This window comes from Hippoglossus stenolepis, chromosome 4, assembly GCF_022539355.2.
Source record: "Hippoglossus stenolepis isolate QCI-W04-F060 chromosome 4, HSTE1.2, whole genome shotgun sequence".
NCBI classification, from domain to species: domain Eukaryota; kingdom Metazoa; phylum Chordata; class Actinopteri; order Pleuronectiformes; family Pleuronectidae; genus Hippoglossus; species Hippoglossus stenolepis.
Window position 1 is genome coordinate 24,767,792 of NC_061486.1, and position 13,148 is coordinate 24,780,939.

Consider the following 13,148-nt stretch of genomic DNA (forward strand, 5'->3'; position numbering starts at 1 on the left):
CGTGGCTGGAAAGCAATAGTCCACCCAGTGGAGGTTGGCTGCAGGGTTTTTATTGCAACATCCACCATCGGGTTGCTCAAAGGACTAGGTGATGATGCTAAGGTACACAACTGATGATATGTCACTAATATCCACTGATGGTCACTAATATCTGCTAGTGGTTGGCAACTTATCATCAAACTGATGCGGAAGACCGTCAAACGTTCAAGGGATATTCCCCATTTTATCCTATGTTCTAAAACAAATTGTGCACTTATGTACACAAAGGAGACAATGCTTGTACTGTATACACAACAGAGCATGCTATCATGACAAGAATACATACAACCATTGAAAATATATTATGCAAACATATAATATATACAGTAGACATGAATATATATACAAAAATACTTAACATATATAGTAATTGTATAACTGCAAATATCCTCTGGCATATTTACTGCTACAAATTTACAATTGAAGACTGAGATAAGATTTTGGACAGATTCCATACATTTCTCTGACTGGAGCCTGCAGAGCCACCATAAGGCTAGTACAGGAGATTAAAAAAGTATACTGTCGAAATCTCAAATATATTCAGATGACAATGATAAAAAATACTTTACAATTAACTGATTATCAAAATGCTCCCGGTAATTCTCACATTTAAGTCAGACTACTACTTATAATATAGGTTTCTGTGAGACAGATCAAATGATATATGTTGTTTCAACATGCTCATCTTGTCACACCTTTGTGTAATCATCATAGGGTTTTTTAAGAAACAAAAACACAAAGGCCTCGGGTGGTTCTTTACACAATATTATTGTGTCAACATCCACATATATTGACTCTTACCAAACAGGAAAGCCATACATTCTCAGCGAGGATGCATGTCTATGTAGTAGACAGGTATTGACATGCTGAGAATGTTGAGAGATGGGTAAAAAATATTGATTGACGACAACCTGTCAGTGAGTTATGTCACTGAAGTCCCTCCTCTTTTTGTTATATCCCTGAAATACTCCTGTTTTTCTTGCTCTAACTCATATCGGTGTGTCCGGTCAAATTTAACTATTACTGCCTGTCTTGGCTCCAGTCTGATAATACAAGCAGAACAATACCTTCACTTCAGGTAAGCACAACTTTATATGTTAATGAGAATATCTGATAATCTTTTCTTTTTTTCTTTCTATTAGTTGTACATTTATATTTGACTGTGACTAACTTGATTGTAATGAAAATGATATGCATATATGCCAAGTCATCAGTGCCTTCTTTTTCCTTCTGTGTATTCCCACCAGACAGCCTGATGGGACATATAGTACATCTAGGTGTAATTAACCTGAACAACTTATATCTGAGTCAACTCTTTTCCTGTTTTTCTGCCCTCCACCCTCTGTCGGTTTTCAGAGCATCAAACTTTCTCACCATGTCCAACCAGCCCATGCAAAACCACCATGAAGGGACCTACATGTCTCTGATGAGAGGCTTGAAAGAGCTGGACCTCCGTGGCCAATGTGTTCCCAGCGACCTGGTTCTGACTGGAGACCATGCCTTTCCTTTGGCAATGAACAGCAAAGGCCAGGTCCTGATTGCTGCGTCTCTGTACGGCAGTGGAAGGGTTGTAGTTCTGGGTCATGAGAGTTACCTGTCGACCCTCCCAGCTCTTGTAGAGAATGCTCTGACCTGGCTGAGAGGAGATGGATCCGACAACCTGTCTGTAGGGGTCCATAAAAATGTCATGTCAGTCGCTGATAACCTCAGCAAATCCAGCTTCCAAGCCAAAGTGGTGGGGGCCTTTAGTGATAATCTGGGGGTTGGTGTGTATGTGACAGATGCCTACAGTGTGGGTGCAGACAAGAAGGATATAGTGGCATTCATGAAAGCTGGAGGAGGAGTGTTAATAGCAGGTCAGGCGTGGAGATGGGCTGCAAGTCACCCAAAAGAAAACACACTGCTTCTGTTTGAAGGGAACAAGGTTTCTGGTGTGGCAGGGATCTACTTCTCTGATCATCAGGGTGAGGCAGAGTACCTGCCTGTCTATCCTGAAATCCCATCCTCCTGGATGGCTGTAGTGTGAGTGTATACACTTATCGATTATTGCACATTTAGAAAGATTTCACTTTGTAAAGAGACTACTCTTATTTGAAAACTTTCTGCACATTTATGACATTATTAACAATAATGAAGCTAACACCGAAGCTATCACTGAATTGTTTTCATTGTATTATTATACCAATTTATGTTAATATATATTATTCATAGTAAATGAATATTAATATTATTCATCCTTTAACATTTTTGGATAAGAAAAACAATAAGATTTAAAACAGTTACTGGTTCTTTCCTGAAATTCTATAACTCACTGTAACTGTCATATATATCTGGTTTACTTCTCCCCCTTTCAAATACAGAAACGGAAAGGATTTTGAGGATGACTTGGAGTTCTTACTCAAGGGGGTTTCAGAGTTCGACATCCAAGAGGGAGCAGTACTTTCTGAGGTTCTGGTCCATGGCCCTCTGGCCTTTCCCATTGGGACCACAGAGCATGGAGACGCGTTCCTGGCAGGAGCCTACTATGGACAGGGACGGGTCATTGTGATTTCACATGAAGGAATTCTTTCACGAGAGGTAAAGTCTACGTTAATGATTTGACTTAGAATTTCTGCCTTCTTAAGTCAAAATGAGCATATTATGAGAATTTTCTCAATTAGGCAGGTATACAATTATCATGTGTAGATAGTATGATCTTTTTGAGACAGTAGATATAATTATTTTCCATTTATATCTTGTTAAATGTTTCTGGTCACCAGCAGTTTAATGTCTAGAATACTTATCAATGTTGATTAACTACTGTTTCTGTTTTGAAATAATTCTTCTCATTACAGCCAATGACTCAATTTTGGAGTAATGCCATTCACTGGTTGGATGAAGGCCGGAATGGGGTCATTGGGGTATCGCACGATCAAGCCTTAGGAATCCTCAGCAAGTCAGGGTTAAAGTGTGAGAAGACAAACTTCAGGAAAGACCTGAGTGTATTCGTGTGCACAGCATACAGCGGTGATCACATGGAGGATATCCAGAACTTTGTGGCAGAGGGAGGAGGCCTTCTGATTGGTGGACATGCCTGGTACTGGGCACAGACACACTGTGGACAAAACCCATTAACAGATTTCGTAGGTACGATAATGCGCCACCTGCAAAGTTCATGATATCATAACATAATGCATCCTAAGTATTAAAGGTACTGCTGTACAAATTGTTACATTTCATTTAGCTGACGCTTTTATCCAAAGCGACTTACAATAACATATCCACATGGTAATGTAGATTAACTCATATCAGGCATAACGTTAAATATCCCCACACATTGAATTCCTCATATAGCGAGACGGAATTGCAGTCCTAAACACATAACAACATAAAACATACACACGCACACACACACACACGCACACACACAAACGCACACGCGCGCACACACACACACACACACACACACTCAGGGATGTTCTGGAAACTGAGGATTTGCTGGGCGCTGGACTGGTTTATATAAACGGGAAAGTGCTTCAAAGAAATCAAGGAACCTGATCCCTGCTCACACTGAAGCTAGAACTTACAGGGGTAAAAAAAGAGAAGCCTGCTGGGTTGGCAACTGATTTACTTATTCAATGACTGATAAAGGTGCAAACTGCAGGGCAGCATGAATGGGTTGATAACTTCAACCAAAAGTGGCAGTTGTACACTTTAAAAAAACTGGATGGTGCTGGCCATGATGATATGACTTTCTTGTGTCCAGAGCATACGGTTTATGGTCCAGAGGTTTCTTGTTTATGTAAACTCTGAAGATAACAAGTCAATTGCCTGCTGCAACAGGTACACCAAGTAACTGGTGTAATAATTGTTCATGAAGGCTGCTGAACTTGAGAAAATGGTGGGCTCAGACAAAACCTGTGTAGGGGGGAAATGAAAGTGCGTGGGTCCATACAACAATGTAGGGGACTGAATTGCTGCAGACTAGAGACAGCAGAAAGTTCCATAGTGTTGGTTTAACATAATTACAAAGAGGACTACCAAACAAAACAACAGGTAACTTTGCAGTACTTGGAAACACACTAAAGAAAATATCAAAACAAATTTATTTTTAATTGGGTACTACTTGATATTTGGGCTTCGAATATCCATATCACGTCAGAATATCAACTCATGGTTGTTCCAATGTATTTCAGGGAACAAGATCCTGACTAAAATGGGCTTGAGCCTGTTGGGAGCAATGATCGGAGGTGGTGTATACAAGGCCCCTGTACCCAGCCAGGCCATCAAAGACACCTACCACTTCCGCCACCTTCTACACCGCTTTGCTGGACATGTCAACAAAGGAGAACAACTTATGAAGCATGAAGAGGAATGTCTGAAAAAGCTGGGCACGGACTGTTTGTCCTACTTGAACATGAAAGCATATGACAGCTACTCCTATGCACAGGTCCTGTCCACCCTCACTGATATCATATTGAGGTCGGGCATGCCACAGGTGAGTAGACAAAACAGTGCTTATTTATAGAATTTTCCAATAGAGTAGCACAAATCTTTTTTGGCTTTTTGGGATATTGAGCTTTGCCAAAGCATTATACTAGTAATCATATATGATGTATGTGATGGTTAAGGTACAGCTATCAAGCAGCCAGTTGATTAAGAACCACATTGTGTACATTATTGTTATTGTCTTTCGAGGTGTGTGACGGATTTCCTGTGAAGAGCCCCAAAGACCACCTGCTCCTCAGTGTGGGGGCAGAGGTGTACAAAATTTGCCGGGATCCCGATGCTCTCCTGCCCTACCTCATTAAGGATAATCCTGTGATGCCAGTTATCTATAACCACAGGATCAAGCTTAATGTTAACACAGCAGGTCAGACTTTTATACAACGTGCGCTCACTTGTACAGATCTCACTGTTATTATATTTTTTTAATATCATATTTAACTTTAACTAAACCAAGAAAGCCTCATTAAAAACAGAAAACACAAATGGAGAATAAATTAAAAGAGCTTACTCTCAAGCATAGGGAACCCACATTTCAAGATTTCAGGTTCGTAACCAGAAATCTTGAAATGTGGAAAGTGGAATATGTCTCCACTTTCAGGTGATATAGGGTATTTTGGACAAGTATTCAATGACCTGTACAAGAGCACAGTACTTTGTAACAGTGTCACTAGCATTAAATCAAAATGAGCCTCAGGCACATTTTGACCCAGAAATTGATTTAAACATTGAATAAAAGTAAACATTTGGAGCTGTTTGTACACCCTTTCTCCTAATAACAAGAATGCTGAAATGTGTCTTGTATATTTTTTACATGCAAATACCACAGAATGTGACCTTTGGATCTCTCTCTCTCTCTCTCTCTCTCTCTCTCTCTCTCTCTCTCTCTCTCTCTCTCTCTCTCTGTGTGTGTGTGTGTGTCTCAGAATTGGAGGAGTGGATCAGTACAGGTCTCTACCTCTCTCCTGGAATGAAGACCTACATGACCATACCAGCAGAAATAGTCAACAATGGATGGAAGGTAAAGTCTACAAAATCTAGTACAAAGTAGATATTAAAATGACGATTTTTAGAATCAAAACGAAACCCGATAAAGCAAAACAAATCCTGAATAGATATCACATAAAGCAGCTGTGTCTTGTACGCAGTAGGACTGGTAACGACTGTTAGCAGTCATGCATCAAACAATATAGTTACTGCTCTACAGTCCTGTTTTCAAAGCAGTAAAACATAGCCCTTGTCTTCCTCAGATCCAGATAGGCTGTCAAACAGACAGACTGAATCATGCAGAGTTGAAGAGAGCACCAAGTGTTCATGAACAATTTCCCATAACCACAGAAATTATGCATGTGTGGAACCTCTGGGGTGGACTCCTCTACCTGGTCGCCCCACCCAAAGCACAAGTGGAGGGGGTACATGTCACAGTGCAGATGGGTGTACCTGTGCCATATTATAAATATGGTGAGTGCATGTTGTTTGGAGCTATGCTATATGTTTGCTGATGTGTGTGTCCTATCGTATGGGATAATATGGTTGTTCTGGGATTCAGGGCAACATAGAGTAAGATAATTTAATTTAAAATCTTGTCCTTATTATGTCCTTATAGTTCTCATTAAACATCTCTTGTTTGCTGGGACAATTCAAGTGTTGTGACTTTGATTGAGCAAGTGTCCATTTAAATCATACCTCACCCTGCTTTGTGCTACGTTAACTCTTACAGGGGACATGGACTTGGGTCAAATGAACAATAAATACACTCTTAAAATATCCATAAGGATCTCAACACAGCTCCTCCATTGTCCTCTCGTCATGTTGCTATTTACTTAATAGATGCTCAAACTGACGGAGGAAATTTATATCATTAGCCTCAGCTTTTCATGGACCTTTTTGCATTGTTTCATCATTGTTTTACTGGAGATTTACAGTTGTATGGACCATTACTGACAATGCCTTGAAGTTTTCAAGCAGTCTAGAAAATCATGAACGGTCACTTTATAGATGTTACATAATGTTAATAATCCAAAACCAACGTTCGAATAGCCCTACTTCTTTGTTTTCTTCAGGTGTGACAACAGCAGCAGAATGGTCCTTGCTGCGCACGGCTCCCTCACCCTGGGCAGAGTTGGAGTTTGACAACATCATCCTTACTGTGCCATCAAATGTGGTTCGGGACCTGGATCGCCCTGACGAGTTGGCGGCGCTCTGGAATGAAATGATGAGGGCCATTGCTGACCTGGCTGCAAAACAACACAAATTTCCCCGCAAAGAACGCTTTGTAGCAGATGTGCAGATTTCCCATGGTAAGTGTATTTGACTTGGATGCAGTAAATGACTCCCTGAGAAATTGAGCCTGTCACAATCAATGCTGGGTAAGAGGCAACTGTTTGTTTTCTTTATCTGCTCAGGTTGGATGCATGCAGGTTATCCTATCATGATGCACATCCCTACAGACGCTGAACTGGTCAGCGTTGATCATATCAGGAATTATGGCCTGTGGGGGCCCATCCATGAACTGGGACACAACCAGCAGAGAGGCTGCTGGGAGTTCCCACCCAACACCACTGAGTGTACATGCAACCTCTGGTCAGTGTATGTGCATGAAGAGGTGCTGGGGATTAACAGAGCAAAGGTGGAGTAGATCTGCTTTGTTTTTGAGTCTAAAGGTGTATTATGATACATTTAACATCCGTAGACATAAAAAGAGAAAAAAGTTGTTCATGGAGATCATATTGTTTTCAAAATCATCTTTTTCAATGCAGGCTCACCCAAATATGACTTTAGAAAACCGAAATAGTCGAGCAGAGGAGTATGCTAAGGGTGGCAGGAAACTCAGCAGCTGGAGCATGTGGGTGGCCCTGGAGACATATATGCAGGTAAGAGGGAATAACTCTATATATGCTCCCTATAGACTAAGAACTTGGGTATCACTGGAGTCACCTTGTAAACTAAATCACACCCATCTATTGCCCAAAACAATAAAGATAAGACTAAAAGTGTCGAATGCCATTTAACACAAAGAGGCTACAATGCTCTATAAAGCTGCTTTCAGACAAAAACAAATGTGAAAAACATTTGTGAAAAAAAAATCTATCCTAGTGAAAAAACTGTGTCATACACATAGAAGACACCAACGAAGATGTGAAGAGAGTTTCTGGTGATAAGAGCTGACGAAGGTGTTGGGGTGCTTTAAACATGATTTAAACAGATCACATGATCTACGCAGCAGAATTTTTACGTTACTTCCTGCCTCTGCCTCTGCTGCATCCAGATGCTCCACCTCTTTTGCCGAAATAATGCGGAGGATTTGTTGGTGTTGTGAATGTGTCTGTGCAGAGAACCTCCCGCTGTGTTGTGCACGTGTGAAAGGCAAATTCTCCAGACTTTACCCGCAGGTCATGTCTGAAAATGGCTTAGGACAACAGAAACAATGAAAAACATTGAGACAACACTGCAATTTTCTTACTTTTCCCTCTACACTTTTCTCTGTGCATGTAGCTCCAGGGTAAGTTTGGATGGGATACCTTTAAGAAGGTGTTTGCTGCCTACCACACGATGAGCGACTTTCCCAAAGACAACGAAGGAAAGATGAACCTGTACGCTGAGACTTTCTCCCGGACTGTGGAGATGAACCTGACTGGATTCTTCAAGGGCTGGGGTTGGCCCATCGCACCAGCCACAGAAGAGAAACTCTCCAACCTGCCCTCTTGGAGTGACCACCCCATGGTCCAGTATGACTGAGCTGCAGTATGATGCTGATTGAAGTGCAGAGAGATGGGTTCTAAGAGAATGAATCTTTGGGTATTTAGGAGGAAATATCATTAACTGACTTTTGTTTTCTTTTTTGTTTTTGATGTATTTGACCATGTCTCTTATACTATTTTAAAAGAGAGGAAGTTTTATAGCTGATGATATATTTACAGCTTCTTTATATAGTAGTTAATGTGTGAATTAGTTTTGTTCATCTGAACCTCTTACTGAGTAACAATAAGTCAGTCTGACTAAATGAGATGGTCCTTCTGTCACACTGGATTTAATGTAAAAAATTAACTTTTCAAGTTTATACAACTGTGTCTATTGATGGCTGGGTCATTGTTATTGATCAATTAGACAAATGCATAATAAGCCGACCCTTCTAAAGCAGCTTCATTAAGACAAATCTGTGTAAATCCAATAATTGCCCTTAACCACCTATTATGTAACCAACATTTTATAATGCAATTAATTATTTGCTTCACATGTTGCTATTAGTGAAATGGCTACGCCAGTTAATTATTGATTAGACAATTGGTATTTGCTGGACATGTGATTTGATTATGACACATGTATTAATTTGTGTACTAAATAATTTTATATTGTAAAAGGGCTAACCCTAACCCTTAATTAAAGGTTGTGAATTTGTGATTACATATTAGGCTGATGCTGAGGGTGTGAGATGTAAATAAAGATGATTTAAAAGGTGTTTACTGACCGTAATATGTATTACTGGTGTTAATAAGAGGCTAAATGAGGCTAAGCTTCTCCAAAATGATGATGGAACTGTTGCGTGTAAGCTAATCTTTTAATTTGCCTTCTTCCTTATTGTTCTTATGATGTAAACGTTAACAGGCTGTAGTAGTCGTATTTTTTGTACTATCACCCACCCAACTCGTGACTTGTGGCAATATCACACTTGAGTTTTGTAAAGATGTTAGCTTTGTGGGAGGGTTTTGATGAGGCAGTTATAATTTCATACACCATATTTGTTTTCTCTAGTGCTACAACAAATCTTCATAGGTTTCTTCAAAAAATAAATGTAACTCAAATGACACTTTTTACAATCAGAATTGTTATAAATGAAGTTGCAGAATCCACAAATATTGACTTTCGCCAACTTGATAGACAGGTTCCTTCGGTACAGTTGGGGTGTGCATACAACCTGTGAGCAATTTAAACCAGACAGTGTTGACAGAAAGATTTTGGTGTCTATTCTGTCAAGACACATTCCTCTTAATCTCATAATAGCTGTAGGGATTGACTTGTTTTGACAAGAGTCACTCCTCCTGAAGTCCCCTCCAGCTCTTGCTCTTAATTATATTCTGCAAAAATCCAAATAATCTCACTGCAACTTAGTCTTTAGCCATTTGCTATTTCTTTTGAGAGGCAAAACCAGCCTCTTGAAAAGTTAAACAACAGTTTAGTTTCTAATCTCTTTTTCTACCCTCCACCCACATATACTGTATCCCGCTTCCCCCGGAGCAGAGTCTGTAACGATTTTGAGGATGACTTTGTGTTCTTACTTCAGGAGATTTCAGAATTTGACCTCCAGGGTGTTATTTTATATTTCATTTTAATATTATTCTATTTTAGTTTTTATAATCTAGTTCTATTCATATTTTGTATTTGCATACACACACACACACACACACACACACACACACACACACACACACACACACACACACACACACACACACACACACACATACTTCTTCCGTGGATTTAGTGGATTTACTTATCAAAGGTGCCGTGGTCCTCGGTCACGCAGCGAGACTGAGGCGGAGACGGAGAGGAAAGCGCGCTGGGGCCCTGGTGCGCTTCAGGGAGAGAGGATTACGCTCGCCTCTCCCGAGTATACTCCTCTCCAATGTCCGCTCACTGTGCAATAAGATGGACGAACTGCGCCTTCTCATCAGGACAAATAGAGACTTTTCCCTCTCTTCTGTTTTGTGTTTTACGGAATCGTGGCTGACGGAATCTACACCGGACTCTGCCGCACAGCTGACCGGCTTTCAGCTGTTACGCGCGGACCGCGACCCGATCCTCTCACGCAAAGCAAAAGGCGGAGGGATTTGTTTCTATATAAACCATGGCTGGTGCAGCGACGTGAAAGTGATTTTACAATCCTGTTCTCCTGACCTGGAATCTTTTTTCATCACCTGCAGACCGTTTTACTCTCCCCGTGAATTCACTTCTTTTATCCTGGCCGGAGTTTACATCCCACCGCAAGCTGACGTGCGCGAGGCCCAGCGTCAACTCCTGATCAGATACTAGGAGTGGAGAGAAAGGAGAGAACACTATTCCCTGTTATTGTCATTGGGGACTTTAATAAGGGCAACTTAACTCACGAACTCCCCAAATACAAACAGTTAGTTAAATGCCCGACCAGAGGGGAGAATACTCTGGACCATTGCTACAGTACCATCAGCAGGGCTTATCATGCAGTTTCCCGCGCTGCTCTGGGTCTATCCGACCACGCTCTTATTCATCTGATCCCGGCCTACAGACAGAAACTCAAACTTTCTAAACCTGCTGTGCTGAGATCGAAGAACTGGAGCAGCAGTGAAGCTGTGGAGGAGCTGCGTGATTGCCTGGACAACACAGACTGGGACATTTTTAGAACTTCTTCCAACAGCCTGGACGAATTTACAGATGCTGTGACGTCATACATCAGCTTCTGTGAGGACAGATGTATTCCAACACGCACCAGGGTGAGTTACAACAACGACAAGCCCTGGTTCACAGCAAAACTCAAACAGCTTCGTTTGGAGAAAGAGGTGGCCTTCAAGACTGGGGACAAGGATAGGTTCAGACTGGCTAAATACTCGTTTGGCAAGGAGATTAAGGAGGCCAAACGACAGTATTCAAGAAGCTGGAACAACAATTTGCAGCCAACGACTCCTCGTCAGTCTGGAAAGGCCTCCGGGTGATCACCGGCTGCAAAACCAAATCCCCCCACTCTGTGGAAGACCTTCAACTTGCAAACGACCTGAATGAGTTCTACTGCAGATTCGACAGACAATGGACCAGTTCTAACCCTACCCCACATTCTGAACCCCCCCCCACAGCTATCACACCTCTTCTTCCCAGCCTGGACAAAGACACTTCCCCCACAAAATGGTCCCAGACTGCCCCCTCCCCCCCATCACACCTCTCTCCATTCAGGAGAGAGATGTCAACAAACTACTGAAGAGACTGAACCCCGCAAGGCAGCTGGACCAGACGCTGTCTCCCCCTCCACACTCAGGTACTGTGCGGACCAGCTGTCTCCAGTGTTCACGGACATCTTCAACACCTCACTGGCTGAATGCGTGGTACCTGCCTGCCTCAAAACATCCACCATCATCCCCGTTCCCAAAAGCAGAGGATCACAGACCTTAATGACTACAGACCAGTCGCCCTGACCTCTGTAGTAATGAAGACCTTTGGCGCCTCGTGCTGACCCACCTCAAGGCCATAACCAACCACCTCCTCGACCCACTGCAGTTTGCCTACAGAGCCAACAGGTCTGTAGACGACGCAGTCAACATGGGACTCCACTTCATCCTCCAGCACCTTGACTCCCGGCACCTACGCCAGGATCCTGTTTGTGGACTTCAGCTCCGCATTCAACACTATCGCCCCAGCTCTTCTCGAGACAAGTTGACACAGCTGAGCGTGCCTGAGCCCACCTGCAGGTGGATCACTGACTTCCTGACAGACAGGAAGCAGCGCGTGAGGCTGGGCAAGCTTGTCTCTGAGCCCGGACCATCAGCACTGGAGCCCCACAAGGTTGTGTGCTCTCCCCTACTCTTCTCCTCTACACCAACAACTGCATCTCCAGCCACCCTCTGTCAAACTCCTGAAGTTTGCAGACGACACAACCCTAATTGGATTAATCTCCAATGGGGACGAGGCCGCCTACAGAGAGGAAGTTGACAGCCTGGCTTCCTGGTGCAGCCAGAACTTCCTGGAGCTGAGCGCTTCAAAAACTGTAGAGATGATAGCAGACTTCAGGAGGAGCCCAGCCCAAACCGCCCCCCTCACCATGTGCGACTCCCCAGTTAAAACAGTGGAGTCTTTCAGATTCCTGGGGACCATAATTGCACAGGACCTGAGGTGGGCTGAGAACATCACCACCATCACCAAGAAGGCCCAGCAGAGGATGTTCTTCCTGCAGCAACTGAAGAAATTCAACATGCCGCAGAAAGTGATGGTCGAGTTCTACACGGCCATCATTGAGTCCATCCTCACTGCATCAATCACCGTCTGGTTCGCTGCCTCCACTGCCAAGGACAAGGGCAGACTGCAGCGGATCATTCGGTCAGCTGAGAAGGTCATCGGCTGTGACCTGCCGGCTCTCCTACACCTGTTCCACTCCAGGACCAGGAAGAGAGCAGGCAAGATCATTGCTGATCCTTCCCATCCCGGCCACCACCTATTCCAGAGACTCCCATCTGGAAAAAGGTTCCGGGCCATCAAGACCAAAACCTCGCGCCACCTGAACAGTTTTTTCCCCATGGCAGTGGGGCTCACAAACAAGCCCCCTGCATCACACTGACTCTGCCCCCGCACATAACTTATAACTTATATATTGTTGGCACTATCCGGAACCAATCACTGCACCTTAGCACCGCACGTGCCTATTGTTTTTTCTGTATATATTGTTGTTTTATGTCCGATTTGTTGTTATGTCCAAAGGCACCAACCACACCAAGGCAATTTCCTGTATATGTAAATATACTTGGCAATAAAAAGAATTCTGATTCTGATTCTGATTCTGATACTCACTCACTTAAGAGACAAAGAGTGGAGTGGCACAGAAAAAGAGAGATCCACTTGGCTCTGAGAGACTGATTTTACTGTAAAATAAGATATTTTGGCAAGTC

General features: G+C 42.7%; 1 protein-coding gene across 1 annotated transcript; it reads left to right on the plus strand.

The window, feature by feature from the left end:
• The first annotated feature begins 1,399 nt into the window (after window positions 1-1,399).
• LOC118106050 (TRPM8 channel-associated factor homolog) lies at window positions 1,400-8,410 on the plus strand. The gene is made up of 11 exons (XM_035154200.2): window positions 1,400-2,061; window positions 2,400-2,616; window positions 2,874-3,165; window positions 4,215-4,516; window positions 4,717-4,891; window positions 5,451-5,545; window positions 5,775-5,985; window positions 6,588-6,824; window positions 6,930-7,153; window positions 7,284-7,397; window positions 8,020-8,410. Exons 1-11 carry the CDS (start codon window positions 1,415-1,417, stop codon window positions 8,260-8,262), a joined length of 2,757 nt encoding a protein of 918 aa, XP_035010091.2. The 5' UTR covers window positions 1,400-1,414; the 3' UTR covers window positions 8,263-8,410.
• Window positions 8,411-13,148: the final 4,738 nt, after the last annotated feature.

Bases quoted from the DNA above. Each gene is read 5' to 3' on its own strand.
- LOC118106050 (XM_035154200.2), top strand. From the start codon at position 1,415: ATGTCCAACCAGCCCATGCAAAACCACCATGAAGGGACCTACATGTCT. The intron at 4,892-5,450 runs GTCAGACTTTTA...TGTGTGTCTCAG, and splicing joins GCTTAATGTTAACACAGCAG to AATTGGAGGAGTGGATCAGT. The intron at 5,546-5,774 runs GTAAAGTCTACA...TGTCTTCCTCAG, and splicing joins TAGTCAACAATGGATGGAAG to ATCCAGATAGGCTGTCAAAC.